The following is a 14,604-nucleotide window of genomic DNA, read 5'->3' as shown; positions in this document are numbered from 1 at the left end:
CATATAATTAAACGTATTGATATTATGTTAAAATAACTTATTGTAAATTATGATTTTATAGATGGCTATTCAGAAATTTAAAAAAGAAAGAATAAAATGCATTTTAGTGAATGTCAATACAGTAAACGTTTGATGTTTTTCATATCAAATCTATAACTTTGTAAATTATTGCCACTTATATTCAGTGTATATATTTATAATTATTTTATTATTTTTTCTTTTATGTATTGCTGTTTAGAAACATCTGTAAAGAAATAATTTAAATATTATATATAATATTATATGAACGTAAAGCAATTTTTAACCATAATATCAATCAATATTTAACAAAATATATTTGTAACTTAAAAAATGAACATTCTGGAATTACAGGTATACCATTGTTTTATCAACTCTAGAAAAAATTATAATATTTTACTTCATTTAATAAATATATTAAAAAAAAATTTTTATTTTCAAATATTTTGTATCACAGATCATTTTTTTTATGGCTTCTTAATCATTTGATATTGAATAATTAAATGTTTAAATTTCTAATTTGCAACATACGTTCTCTAGCTGCTTTAAACTGTTCAAAAATATTGTCTATATTAGTCATAAGTTTATCTGTACTCAGTCTTTGAAAATAATCTAACTGATCACCATGCTTAATTGAACTATGAGTTTGATGAATAATATTCACGATTAACTTTATGTAACCACTTGATGTAACGTTTAAGTGTGACTTATTCAACATTTTATTCTCATATCCTTTTGGAATACTGCAATAAGTTATATCTTCCAGTTCGTAAGTACTGCCTGTAAAAAATCTTCTAAGAGTGTTAATGATACTTCCTGTTGGTCGCCAAGTTGGAATGTTGAATTTATATAAACCAGGTAGTACAGGTAAAGGTATCATAGCGTAACCTTCTGTGCGATATCTGAAATTTTTAATTGTTAAATAATGTGTTTACCGTCATTCATAATATGAAGAGTTTTAATTTACCTAAACCAGCTGTCAAGTGATGTAACTGATAGTAATAATCGTGGCCAAGATAATAAAACAGTGTTCGCATCAAGCATGACTATAGATTGAAAATCTAATGACATTTCAGTTGCATAACTAAAATATGCCGAATTATTTTTTAAATTACATCTCTGAGTTCTTCCGAACAATCTATCAATTTGATTTGTACTCCAATGTTCTGGCAAATCAACATAATAGGAAATGCAAAGTCCATCAAAAAAGAAATCATGAGCTGACAAAATGTCCAATTTTATAAAAAATTTATATACATTTGGTGATACTAACTGGAAACTGTGAAATATTTCTACTCCTCTATGTTTCAGACGTTCCTTAATTTCCTGAAACATAAAAAACAAAATGGTAGTAATTTTGCATATTTTATTAAAAAATTAATAATTTTAAAATAATAATGACTTTTATATAGTATTATTTTTATATAACATTTTTAATATTAAATTTATATAGTATTTTTAAATATTTTTTAAATAATATTTTTAATCATTTTTCAAACAGTTTTATCATAAAAGAAAAACATTTTGTTTTTTTTTTTTTATATATAAGAGGATATCTTAGATAATATACCACACGATCGTGATAATCCGAAACTGTGTGAAAGTAACTTTTGCGTTTAAATGACTACTGCTCCATCATGTATGTACATATAAACATATAGATATATGTATGTGTTTTTGTGGGTAAATACGTAGGTGAATACGTGTGGGTGATACGTATGAACGTTTTCAAGCAACCAACCATTCACTGCCATAAGATTCAGTTGGGTTCGAGACTACACCGGCTTAACATATTCTTTATCATTCTCACATATTCAGAATATTTTAGCTAATAAATTTTGATTGTATCGTAAAATGATCGAAAGTATAGAATCAAATATGAAGACAATCACATTTACCGAGTGTGTTTCAACCAAGTGTAAAATAAAACAACTAAAATCAATTTAGTATGACACATGCTCAATTATGAAAAATTATTGGTGTTAGTGATTAGTTTTCGCTGAATTCAAGAAATATGTTCTACCCTCAAAGAATGATGAGACAAATCTCTGAAATCTCCTATGTTGGGTATGCATATACATTTTATTGTATCTTCGTACAATTGAAATAATTACTAATAAAATTTTTTAATTTATTACTAATATATTACTAATAAACTTTCTTTAAAATTACTTTGATGATATGTGATACGACTAATGCACTTCGACTTTATAATTTTATAATTTTGGATTAATGTTAATATAATTAAAAATGTAATAGTACTTTTTCCTTTTTAAACATGCATCTTGAAATACATTGAGACTTAAGAAAAGACAGTATTTAAATAATTCAAATAGATTCAAACAAAAATATGTTCAAATCAAATTATCATGAGAAAATTCGAATTAACATTAATTAATTTTTCGATTCAATGTTGATTCTCAATTTATTTGCAGGATTAAATTAAAAATATAACGATAATTCTAATTGTCGAATTAATTAGGAACGTATAAATTAAAAGGGAACAACATTTAAATGCGCAACATGTTGTAACCAGTGCGAATACATACGTACATATATATGCATACATATACATACTCACTTTTCGCGATTCATTTTGTTGTTGCTGTAATTCCAATGACGATTGTTTCTCGGAAACATGCTCCAGCCAATAATTAAATCGAATACCGCTGGAATTCGTTATAGTATAACAATGGTCGTCCGTGAAGTCAGGATCCACCGTTAAAATTTTATTCAGTCCATTGTACGTAATCGCGAGTAACACTATTTCCGTATCCTCGTCGGTGCTTCTTAAAACTTTATCTTGTTGAGATAAATCAACCATGACATACATCGTGGAACGTTCCATATAGAGATAATGATTCGTTCGAATCCTTGTTTCGTCAGGTGCATCGTCGACGACCGTTTTGTTGTGCCTTTCAGGGAACGGTTTGCGATTTTGCAAGGCCGGTAACGCCGTTTGGTTCTTAATTGCCAATTTTGTCTTATAACGTTTCGTTAACAATTCATCGCCCAGATAATACGAATCGTTCTGAGTGTAGGTATAAAGTTGAGAACCCTCGATGCTCCTCTCCTTGATTTGCCGATAATATACTTTCTGACATTCGGTCAGGCAATTCGTCTCCTCGCTGTAGAAACTTACTTCGAACGGGCTGAATACTTTTTCCTGCCAGCCAAAAATACGATCCTCCTCCTCGAGGAAATTCGAGTCCCTGGTATCCCCTTCATTCTCGAGCAGTTCTGCAAGCAGAGGCCTTTGCTGCACGATTTTGACTCTGTAACAATAAACATGCGGAAGATAAATAATCTAGAAGCTGGAAACAATCAGATGGCTGCCAGATGGCCGAAGTTCTAATTCTATCGACACATCTGATACAGATGTGTTTCGGCGGGCCAAAATATCACAATTGATCTAATGATCGGCATCTTAATCTCACAATGATGTATCAGTAGACTTTCTTTTTGTTTTTTTACAAGACCTCAATAGAATTAATTGTATGTTTCAATATATACTACAACTGACAGGAAAAGGAACGACGAACGATAGTTCTATGATTTCTTTTTCCCATTTGCAAAACTTCATGGCACGTTACAACGACAAATGAAACCTGGAGTTGAAACCTGTGTTACCTTATTTTGAAGTTATTTATAGGTTCTTTGACTTTGTAATTGACGGCTATTTTTTGCTTCCGTATTTTATTTGCCATTTTTTGTTTTTACCATCGGTTAATCGACTGAAGATCCATCTCGTGAACAAAAGAACATTTGGGTGCCAGGTAAAAAGACCAACTGACGGGAAACCATCGTGCACGTACCGACAATCGCATACGAAAGTATCCTATTGATTCCTTCGTTGCTTGGCAACAGGTGTGTCAACGTGAATACACGCGTACAATTGAAAGTTGTACATGGGTTTTATGGTTGGCTCTGCACCCTTTTGTTACGACTATAGCGAATCGCTTCTGACATAAAAATAACATGCAGTTGTAAGAGTAAGAACTCACAACCCGTTGAGTCAGCTTTTTAAGACAAAACACATATCTCATAGATATGTTTCGCAAGTGATTAAACATCAAACGAGTTGTGTACATAGGTATATATACTATGTACATAGGTGTATTTCTACAAAAGACTTTAATTGCGTTTAAAAAGCATTAGTTTTCAATTGTAAGATTTTGAATAGCAGAAAAAAAAAATGAATGAGATTTTATTTATATTATCTTAACGATGTATTAATAAATGATTTTGCAAAACTTTTAATTTAAATGTGTATATAACTTAGTTGAAGTCAAACGTTTCGCGATTTCACTCCATTACATTCTGAATAATTGTTGATACTGAATGCAATTTTAGACTTCATTAATAATCTTCTTGATAGAACCAAGGTATACGCATCCAAGTTATCTACGTATGTATATACGCGAATTTCGTGATTCACTAAGAAAATTGAGTGAATCATCAATGAGGATACTTTTGTTATTGCAACACTGATACATATGAAATATCAAGTTTTCTTAAAAAAAAAAAAGGAGTGATTTATGTTATAATGAAAAATTAGATTTGTAATTTCACCATCGATAAAAAGTACGTTTTCCCTAAATGTACGAACACAGGTAGAACTGTATTGTTATCTAAATAAAGAAACAATTACAACATTCCACCGCAGTATATCTTACGGTACTTTCTATTCGTGCGTTGCCTGGGCCGTTTTAAGTTCACCTGTTGCTGCGACGCTGGCGACTTTCAACCGTACAGTCTTCAAAACGTGTTCTATTGTAGCTAATGAGACACGAGTCTTCGTACTATAACACTAACCGATCACAGTAATGGGGAGTTCCGTTCGAAAATAATCTAAACTATCCGACACTACCGATTAAGATTCTTGTTGACTGTATTAAGGTATTAAGATTAATGGTACTTTTCAAAATAAATGAAACGTACCTATACATTACAATGTGTGTATAGAATATACATTGAATTGTATGTACATATACAATATGCCTGTGATTTGTCTAATACTTAAATCTTTGCCGATATTCCGGATAACGCATCGATCTGATAAGATAAACTAAATGTGTGTCATTCGTGTAAATAATGTATGAAACATTACTCTGTAATAACTAAAGAATTTAGTAGATCGTGTGCTGTAGAAGTAGACATAATTTACGTCATTTGCGTATGTTTAATACACAATTTAGCTATTAATCAAACACAGATATTAAAGATATTTAAATATTCATTACACACAATTATTTTCTCTTGTATTAGATGTTCCAAGTACACTTTTTCTACTAATTTCAATAATGGCAAATTTACATTTTAAAGGACTAATTTGGTTGAAATAAGGATAGTTGGATAGTGAAATTAAGTTAATATTTGTAATCACATGTTAATCTTGTGTATTTATATTAAATTTTATTTTGCATTTTTGCAGAGGTTTCAAATTAATAAGAATGTCAAGCAATCAAGGAGGAGAATCTGGTATAACAATACCGCTGCAATATAATAATTCTGTAAGAATTCATCTTTTCTGTGTATAATTTTCATTATAGTGTCCCATAACCTTTACAAACATCATATATTATAAATTTCATGAAAAGCGTATGATAATTTTGGTATTTTCAGCATTGGAAATCTATATTTGAGAAATATGATCTGGACGGTGATGGGAAAATCTCTTATCAAGAATTGAGAGCTATGATACGCAGTTCTAGTTATTCTAATGATATTCCAACCAGGGTTGTTCATACAATCATGCGTAAGGCAGATCTAGATGATTCAGGATACTTGGATTATCCAGAATTTATAGCTATGGTATTTTCATGTTTTGTTACTTTTATTGCAATTCTGTTTCATTTTAAAATAAAATAATATTTATGTCTTTTATTTGACACATGATCATTTTCATCATTATTTTATATACTGATAAAAAGATATTTCTTAATAGATTAACAATTATCACTAATTAAATCAGTTGAATTTGTTTAATTGTAAAATCCATTTTACCTCCTTTAGAGATTAGTTCATAATAACATTTATTATTCAATGTGAAACTAATAGACAAACTCTATATTTCTTTTTAGATTCACAGGAAAGATATGCAAGGTGTTTTTGGCCATCTTGTACAGAGATATGTACAATCCATGGTTCCACAAAGACCAACTACCTTCGAAGTAGCAAGATCTAGTGACATCCCTGATGGACAATATGAGGAAGAATATAGTTGTAAACCTCCAGCATTAGCAATGATAATTATATCTATATTAGAAATTACTTTATTTTTATATGATGTAATTGTACACAAATCACCTTCGGTTGAAGGACCAGCAGCTACATTATTTATTTATAATCCACATAAAAGATACGAAGCATGGAGGTATTTAACATATATGTTTGTACATGTGGGGTACGTATTTCTCTTTAATTGTATATGTAACCACATTTATGTGATCAAATGATTAAAATACTTTCCTTTATACAGTGTATTTCATCTAGTGGTAAACCTACTTGTGCAAATAATGCTTGGTATTCCATTGGAGATGGTACACAAATGGTGGAGAGTATTGATTATATATATAGCAGGAGTTATAGCAGGATCACTTGGTACCTCTGTATCAGATCCCACAGTATATTTGGCGGGAGCATCAGGTGGTGTATATGCATTAATTACTGCTCATGTAGCAACCATTGTAATGAATTGGTCGCAAATGGAATTTGCTATCTTACAATTATTAGTATTCCTTGTTGTGACAGTTGTTGATATCAGTCAAGCAATATATAACCGTTATGTGTTAGAAGCCAACGACCAAGTTGGATACGTTGCTCATTTTGCTGGTGCCATTGCGGGCCTACTCGTAGGTATAAACGTACTTCGTAATCTCGAAGTGAAAACATGGGAAAAAGTTGTGTGGTGGGCCAGTATTATTACGTACACCATACTTATGACAGCTGCTATTTTGTGGAATATTTTGTATACATCTTATTACGATTAATTGGCTTTCAAATATTTATTTTTTACTATTGCGTTTCCTAACGGCAATCAAAGTTTATAATCTTGCCACTAAACAGTGAAATCTTTTCTACAAGAGCAGCTAAATAAACAGGGTGCTAATTTTAGTACACTTGTGTATACCTAAACTGAACATTAATATATTGCATACTGTGATATAGAAAATCTCTATATTTTGCACAAAAGAAATAACTATATAAAGACGGCAATGACAAATAATCTTATAACATATTTTTATAATAATAAATTCAGTCACAATCCTTCAAACATAAAATATTGCATCCTATAAATAAGTCGTAAAACGATAATTGCAATATAATATCATTATAGCGCATTGTTTTTTAGTGTTTGAATACATATTAGAGTAATATTTTATTACTCATAGCATTTAATTTTAAAGAAATAAGTTTTATTATTATTATAATATATGTAAAGTATTATTGACATATATATAAAAATACTGTTACTGGACATTTCTCTTCGATGGTAATTTTTATATGATAAGTCATTGTGCTTCGTTATATCATGTATCTATTTATAATTCACTATATCATGTACCTGATTTGCAAACTATTATTATGTTACATAACTAATTTGACTAATTTGACTTATATATACATATAAGATATATAAAAACTTTCACAAACTTGAAATTTTAATTGTGAAACTGATTGGTGACAAAGTAAAGTTATTTCTTTAAAACTTAGAAAATAGAACAAGAATAAAATGCTTTTCAAGTACAAAATGGAAGTTTCAGGTGTTCTGGTTTAATACTAAAATTTATTTAAAAACGCACTACTTCAGTTTTAAGAAAATAAACATATTGAAATTTAACTGCTCAGTTCATAATTAAATATTCTTTCCTAACGTACAGGGTTACAGTGACTATTTATAATTTAATTTATCAGTAACTATTTTAAATTTTGGCAAAATGTTCATGCCCTACAAGTATATTTCAAAAGATACCCGTGAATCGTGAGGTACAATCATTGAAAACAGTAGTAAAAGCAATAGAATTTATAATAATTATTATGCACAATTATATCTATAGTAATATTATGCACAATTATATTATAATAATTATTAAGATCAGTATATACAAAGAAAATGCAAGTATATTAATTTTTTTTTTATTTTATCGAATAAAATCTTTAATTTATTTATTTTTTTCATATTTTTATCACATACATATAATACTAATCGTATTTTTAAGATTTAAATATCCGAAACGCGTACAAAGTGAGAACATGATATATAATGCAATGAAAGTGTGAAAGATAATATAAGTTCTTTATTTTTGTACTTTCGTATTAAGAATTAAATAATAAACAAATTTGGAATTAGACTATTCTCAGGAGTAATGAAGTACACATAAAAGAAAAAAATGCAAACCAAACTGAATGGTTAGTTTAAGAACTTCATTATAGAAGATGTAATCAATACGATAATTAAAGTAAAGTTGTTGCTTCAAAAATGCATGTTATATATTATTTGTAACGAGATGATCTCAATAGACAGGGTAATTCGAAAGAAAACTGAGAGTAAAATGAACAAAAATTATCATTGCAATAAATTTGATCAAACAGTAAAAATAATTTATCAAGGAATTTCAACTTTATTTGTTAATCGTGTTTATATGATTTTTCATTTGTAAGTGCTTCTTATGTATTATCTTGTGTATGTAAGTTTTGTAATAAATATCAAATATTAAGTAAAAGAATGTATGTATTATTGTAAAAAGTATGTCTGTATTATTGTATAAAATTAATATTTATTTACGTATAGTATCGCTCATAATTAATCGAATAATTTCAAAATATTGTGCAAATAGGAAGACTTTTAAGTATATTTTTTAATATACTATTAACTTGACAGAAATGTTAGGTAATGTTGCTAGTAATAATGAAATGGAAAAGGAAAGAAAAGACAGCATAGGAAGAATTTTGGTATTTATAAAAATTTAATTAATAATTTCAAATAACAAAATAAATCACTATTGTAATTTCATAGACATCAATGTGTTGAATTCTTCTGAATAAATTTCAAATTGGTCTATGATTTCTTACTCTTATTCGTTACTGTAAACTGAAGTTGTTAAATCATCGAACAATAAACAGATTAATTATAATATTCTCATTATAAAAATAATTATGAGCGATACTAGATTTGTTTAATCTAGCATAATTGATAACTCAATGCGATGACAAGGGAACAATTTGTTATTTGCATATTTTCCACACGTACTGTATAAAATGGAACAGAGTAATCAAACTATTAATTAATCCTCGCTTGAAATGGATATTATTTTGACATTAAAATACAGAGATAGTCGTTAAGTTGTCTCGTTTGTTCGATAAATAGTTTCTATCTTAATAGTAAGTACCATCATTTTGGACAGGTACGATTATTTTCTATATGTATATATATATTTCTTCAGTCAGTATGTATTACGATTTATTTATCAATAAAAAAAAAGAACGATGTATCTCCTTAGATCTTATTTAAATAATTGACTGTACAATGAAACCACTATATATATTTTTTTTATTTATTTCGAAAGAAGAATACTTATCGAATATCAAAAAATCAGTGCTTTTTTTCACTATGCGAAACTTACATAAATTACCAATGACTCATTGGAAGTAAATATCTTCTCGTTGTGCTCCTTGTTTAACAGGGAACTAAAACGACAAACAACAAAAAGATAAAATATAAATAAATCTTATCGATAACAAAGGCTTGATTCACTCTAACTAAATATTTTGATATAATCTGTGTGAATTTGTGAATTCTTAACTTTCAATTTTATCATATTAATCTACCAGGAACTTGAAATTTCATACGGCACTGAACGCGTCTTGGGGAGAGAAAAAAGGGGGCACATTATATGTACGCTCTGTATATCCACGATCGGCTACGATAAAAACTATTGTAGTTCACGGAGACAAGAGTCAAAAGGGGTGCTCGTTATTATAACGGAGGTGATTTTTATTTCAACAAAAATAACAATTTACATTGAACTGTTTTGATAATAATATTATCGTGTATGCTACACCTGTAGTTTACTGTAGGCGTGGTATGCTCTCGCTCGCTATTAATTGTAGTTAATTTATTTGAATTAATTCGCATTAATAGCGGGTTCGTAGGTAATATCGCTTCTTAGCCTTTTTTTTTTATTTTTTATTTAATTATTATTATTTCACTTCTCCATTCTCTTTCAGTTTTTTTCTTTCGCTTTTTTCCTCTTTCCTCTCTCTCACTCTCACTCTCATTCTCACTCTCTCTCTCTCTCTCCCTTTCTCTCTTACACTCTCTCTCACTCTCTCTCTCTTTAAATCCCGTTTCATTTACTTCTTTGTTTCCTCGTAAGTTTAAGTCGCGTTTTGCACGACTGCATCATAAGCATTATCATCGTCGTCATCATTATTATTATGATACAATATCTTTTTTTTTTTTTTTTAGGAGGGAGCTGAATACCTCGGCATACTTCTTTCCACTTCGTTTCATCTTCTTTTTCTCCTTTACCTATGTACAGACTTCTTTGTATGAAAAAGGACCGGTCGATAAATGTATCGATTCCCCTTCAGGTTACAAACGATTATAGGTACATACACACGACGTCCTATCGATATTTCAGACATCGTTTCTAGTCTATAGAATAGTCTAGATCTTAGTGATTTGCCTGTCGTGTCAACGATAATATTCATTTTCATTTTTTCTTTTTTTGTATTTTTTATTTTTTCTTTTTTCTTTTTTTGTTCTCTTTTATCGTGTCTGCGTGTTCTCTCGCGTACGCGTTCTTATTCTTGCTCGACTTTGTCTTACGATACTACAAAGTACCTAAAAAAGAAGGCTGCCATTGTCGTACTCCGCTTTCTAACTCCATTCTAATGTAGGACACACTCGTTTCCGCTATTAATAACCCGAGAGTATCGTTCGACAGTTCGATCTGAGCAAAAACGTTAATCTTGAAAATATTTTTACACGCAATTACACGATGTCGCGTCGCGTTGGCATGTATGTACAAAGATCGACGCATAGATTAAAAGAGCGTTCGCAATAATCTTCCCCAACGCGTGTACGAGTCTCGCAGAAGCTAAATTTACCAATACTACAGCTTTTTATCAGTCCTTTAACTGCATTATCCGAGCGTGCGATTGACGTCCTTGAAAACAGGCAATTTCTATAAATTTGCACAGTTTGCAAGAAGATGGCACAAACAACCAATTCCAGGTAAGTTCCAGCGTAATTTTTCAAAAATAATGCTTTTAATATCAACATTTTTTCAGATGAAATTGATTTTTAGCGTGCTTCTGTGACACTCGTATGTATCTTCTCTGTGTGTATAGACTCGATGCGTATAGTATATAAATACGTACATTTCAGAAGATTTCATACTACGAAGAACTCACGATGGAGCTGTCCATGATGAAGTTCGATAAAACGGCGAGCGAGAAAAGTAAACGCGTTCTCGATCATCTACGTTAAATGCGGCAGAAAGAAAGCAGAGAGACGCCAAGAGCACTCTTCGAGAAGTACAGTCGGGATCACGTGTGATCGCGGTTTAAAAATTGCTGTCGCTCGCACTATATCTTCCTATTTATTCGTTTTATCTTAATTATTCCATTCTCTGTATGTTATCGTTCATTTTATTTATCAATTTTTTTTTTTTTTTAATTTATTGGAAGCATTTAAACACGGTATTCTTCAGGACTCCGATTTTGTACAATTTAAAAACCAGTTTCGTAGTTTCTTTTCGTCTTTTTCTGACATGCTACGATGAGTGTAAAGTTTCATAATACTACGATTTATGTTGATTGTGAATCGCCTTTACGTTTGGCTAAAATAAATGCTTTGTATATCTTATGCGAGGCTGTAGAATTTCCATGGTGTTTCTTTTTTTTTTCTTTTTTTTTTTGTCTGCATGAAATCGAATTTACACGGCACACATATGTTTACACAGGATTCTAACTTTTTTTTGGCCATGGCTTTGTTAGGATATTCCATGGGTATAAATGAGAAACGAGTGTTATGTAGACATACGTTCTTTGAAGCTTTATTAAAAGGTTTTGAGAAATTGATTTATAGTTGCTACGTTATAAGACAAGGATAAGTTCACAATCGATATATAATCATTAATTGTCACTTCAAAATTGTCTACAAAGTTCATTTTATGAATCAATCAGAGTCTTTGTATCAGGTTTTTCTTTAAAGATGCTCACAAAAGTACAACGATATAAAATTGAAGATCTGGAATTTGTAACTATCGTTCTCTTTAGATTTTTGTTTTGATAATATTTTAATAAAGCTTCAGACAATCTATATATTTGTATAACATCATTTTTCCATTTACATCTAGAACATCCTGACAAAGTTTGACTGGCAAAGAGACTTGAACAACCTGTATACTTGTGACCTAACCACACTCTATTTCCGTCACGTAAATTTTTCTCACCACTACCTTTCTTGCGTACAAGACAGATTATCCAAATAATACTGAAAAGATGCTCTCTGATCGACATCATTTACGACGTATCTCATCTTGAACAACGTTTATGCTGTGCACGTTGAACAGAGCGGTGTGTTAAATCACTATCAAATGCTGAGGGAGGTATTCAGATTCACATTTTTTGCTTGACACTCATGATCGAACAAAACGATATTAATCTTGCAACGACACATCGCTACCAATGAAAAGTTCAAATCAAATCCAGAAGAGAGAAACAATTTATATGTATATCGATTTCGTTCGTAGTAGTGTAGACTCGAGTATTTAATATAATTGAAGAATTGAGAATAAATAGTCGATTATCTTTTGACATGACGCTTTGAATAAAAATTAACAACTTAAGAAATTGGAAAGCCTGTCGACGAAAGAGGAATGGCACTACCGTATACACATGTATGTATATTGCAGTCACGAACCAAATTTGCACACTGCCACCGAAGGAAAACAAAGTGCCATTGCAGGGTTAAACCATTGTATAACGGGATATTGTGATAAAGATAACGCCCCGAATTATTTCGAGATGATGATAATAATGGCGATTATAATTTGACACTTGTGTGTTATCAACCAAACGTATAATTCCTTGAACGACACAATCTTATCATAATCACAACAGCACGAGAAAGAACAGTGTGTCGAAATAGCGAATGCATCGATGATCACGTGTTTTCTTAGTATTCGAGATCTTTCAAGACTCCTTTTTTACGTTGTCGTTTAAAAATATGTAAAAATCGCGGCATAAAACGCAGAAGTTCTCTCTTTTTTTTTTTTTTCGAAGTCATAAGTTGAAAAGACACTAACAAACCTTGAGACCACTGGCAAAGCGAAGGTTAATAGTTCGTTTATTTACAGACACGATTTTATCAAACGATTAGTTTGCATACACACGCATTCTCTCTCTCTCTCTCTCTCTCTCTCTCATTCTTTCTCTCTGTCTCTCAACAGACAAACGATGGTAACATGTAATTCACGAGAGGTAAACGAATTCGCAATCCTGAAGTGTCCCGATACCACTGTTGCTGTTTCATTTATAAACTACGGAGTATTTTCTGTGCTAGAGTTTAATCCCGAGAACGCCTAGGAAAAATTCGATTTTCTCTCTCTCTTTCTTTCTCGTTCTTTTTCCGTGTCCAAGAAAAGATGTCATTTAAGAAAAAAAAAAAAAAACGTCGAAGAAAAGTCAACACATAGAATTCCCCAAAAAATTTTTTTCAAAATCATTGTTTTATCAACTCTCGATCGTGTCAAGGAGATCTTTGTAAGATCGTGTGTTTTCGTTTTGTAACATCGGTTTCGAGACATTTACGTTACTTTTCTTTTTTCCTTTCTCTAGACATTGTTCGTTATACTGAAAACGATCATGTGTCGCAGCATACATACATATATGTATACATATATATGTAAACAAATTCTATTTTTCACTGTGATTTGAACATTCTATATCGAATAACACATATCTCACGTGTGTGCAATTTGTACATATCATATTGGACACTCTTTTTCGATATGATCCACGCGGAAACTAAACGCGACATTGACGAATATATAAAACAAAACGAGGATGATATTATCACGACCCACAATACAAAGATAACAAAAAAAAGTATATTCACATTTTTATAACAATAGTATGTGCAAATGCATAGAGGCACTCGCATTGTTCAACCGATTATGTTCTTTTTCTTTTTCTCTCAAGAGCAGAAGCTCGATCGTATAAACGTGCACATAAAGTAAGCAAATAAAGTATGAAAAAAATACGCATATATATTAAATATATGTATACAGAAAAAACATATACATAAATACATACGTACGTGCGTTATGTATGTATGCACATATACGAGTATATATACATACTATATACTCGTAAGACGTTTGGTAGAAACGACTTCTGATACAGCAAATATTTGCAATAAAAAGCATTGTTTTTTCATATGCCAAAAAGGGACCAAGGCTCTCGTTTCGAGTGATGCATGACTAAAATATGAAGGGGAGCAAACCGCGCAATTCAACTTATGTTCGCGTACAAATACAAAATTAGGCTTATATAAAAATTCTTTATGTATTA

The 14,604-nt window shown here is 30.5% G+C and overlaps 2 protein-coding genes and 1 long non-coding RNA gene across 9 annotated transcripts; 2 read left to right on the top strand and 1 right to left on the bottom strand.

Moving 5' to 3' along the window:
- Positions 1-36: 36 nt before the first annotated feature.
- LOC122534244 (Meckel syndrome type 1 protein homolog) lies at positions 37-14,322 on the bottom strand. Of its 4 annotated transcripts, none has more exons than XM_043664704.1 (4): positions 11,407-14,322; positions 2,600-3,293; positions 986-1,344; positions 37-920 (listed from the first exon to the last, which is right to left on the bottom strand). In XM_043664704.1, exons 1-4 carry the CDS (start codon positions 11,421-11,423, stop codon positions 518-520), a joined length of 1,473 nt encoding a protein of 490 aa, XP_043520639.1. In that variant the 5' UTR covers positions 11,424-14,322; the 3' UTR covers positions 37-517. The 4 variants fall into 4 exon arrangements, with proteins under 4 accessions (XP_043520639.1, XP_043520640.1, XP_043520641.1 ...); XM_043664705.1 differs by lacking the exon at positions 11,407-14,322 and adding an exon at positions 4,960-4,982; XM_043664706.1 differs by lacking the exon at positions 11,407-14,322 and adding an exon at positions 3,649-4,223 and having other exon boundaries at positions 1,292-1,344.
- LOC122534245 (rhomboid-related protein 2) lies at positions 1,622-8,399 on the top strand. 4 transcript variants are annotated; one of them, XM_043664707.1, is made up of 5 exons: positions 1,622-2,085; positions 5,453-5,531; positions 5,644-5,832; positions 6,102-6,424; positions 6,500-8,399. In XM_043664707.1, exons 1-5 carry the CDS (start codon positions 2,033-2,035, stop codon positions 7,008-7,010), a joined length of 1,155 nt encoding a protein of 384 aa, XP_043520642.1. In that variant the 5' UTR covers positions 1,622-2,032; the 3' UTR covers positions 7,011-8,399. The 4 variants fall into 4 exon arrangements, with proteins under 4 accessions (XP_043520642.1, XP_043520643.1, XP_043520644.1 ...); XM_043664708.1 differs by lacking the exon at positions 1,622-2,085 and adding an exon at positions 4,679-4,917; XM_043664709.1 differs by lacking the exon at positions 1,622-2,085 and adding an exon at positions 5,173-5,242.
- Positions 10,293-13,328, top strand: LOC122534249. Its single transcript, XR_006307853.1, has 2 exons — positions 10,293-11,260; positions 11,317-13,328. It is a non-coding gene; the product is annotated as an uncharacterized LOC122534249 (long non-coding RNA).
- Positions 14,323-14,604: the final 282 nt, after the last annotated feature.

Source organism: Frieseomelitta varia, unplaced genomic scaffold (assembly GCF_011392965.1).
Source record: "Frieseomelitta varia isolate USP_RPSP 00005682 unplaced genomic scaffold, Fvar_1.2 scaffold_580, whole genome shotgun sequence".
Taxonomy (NCBI): domain Eukaryota; kingdom Metazoa; phylum Arthropoda; class Insecta; order Hymenoptera; family Apidae; genus Frieseomelitta; species Frieseomelitta varia.
This window is presented reverse-complemented; position numbering and strand designations above follow the sequence as displayed.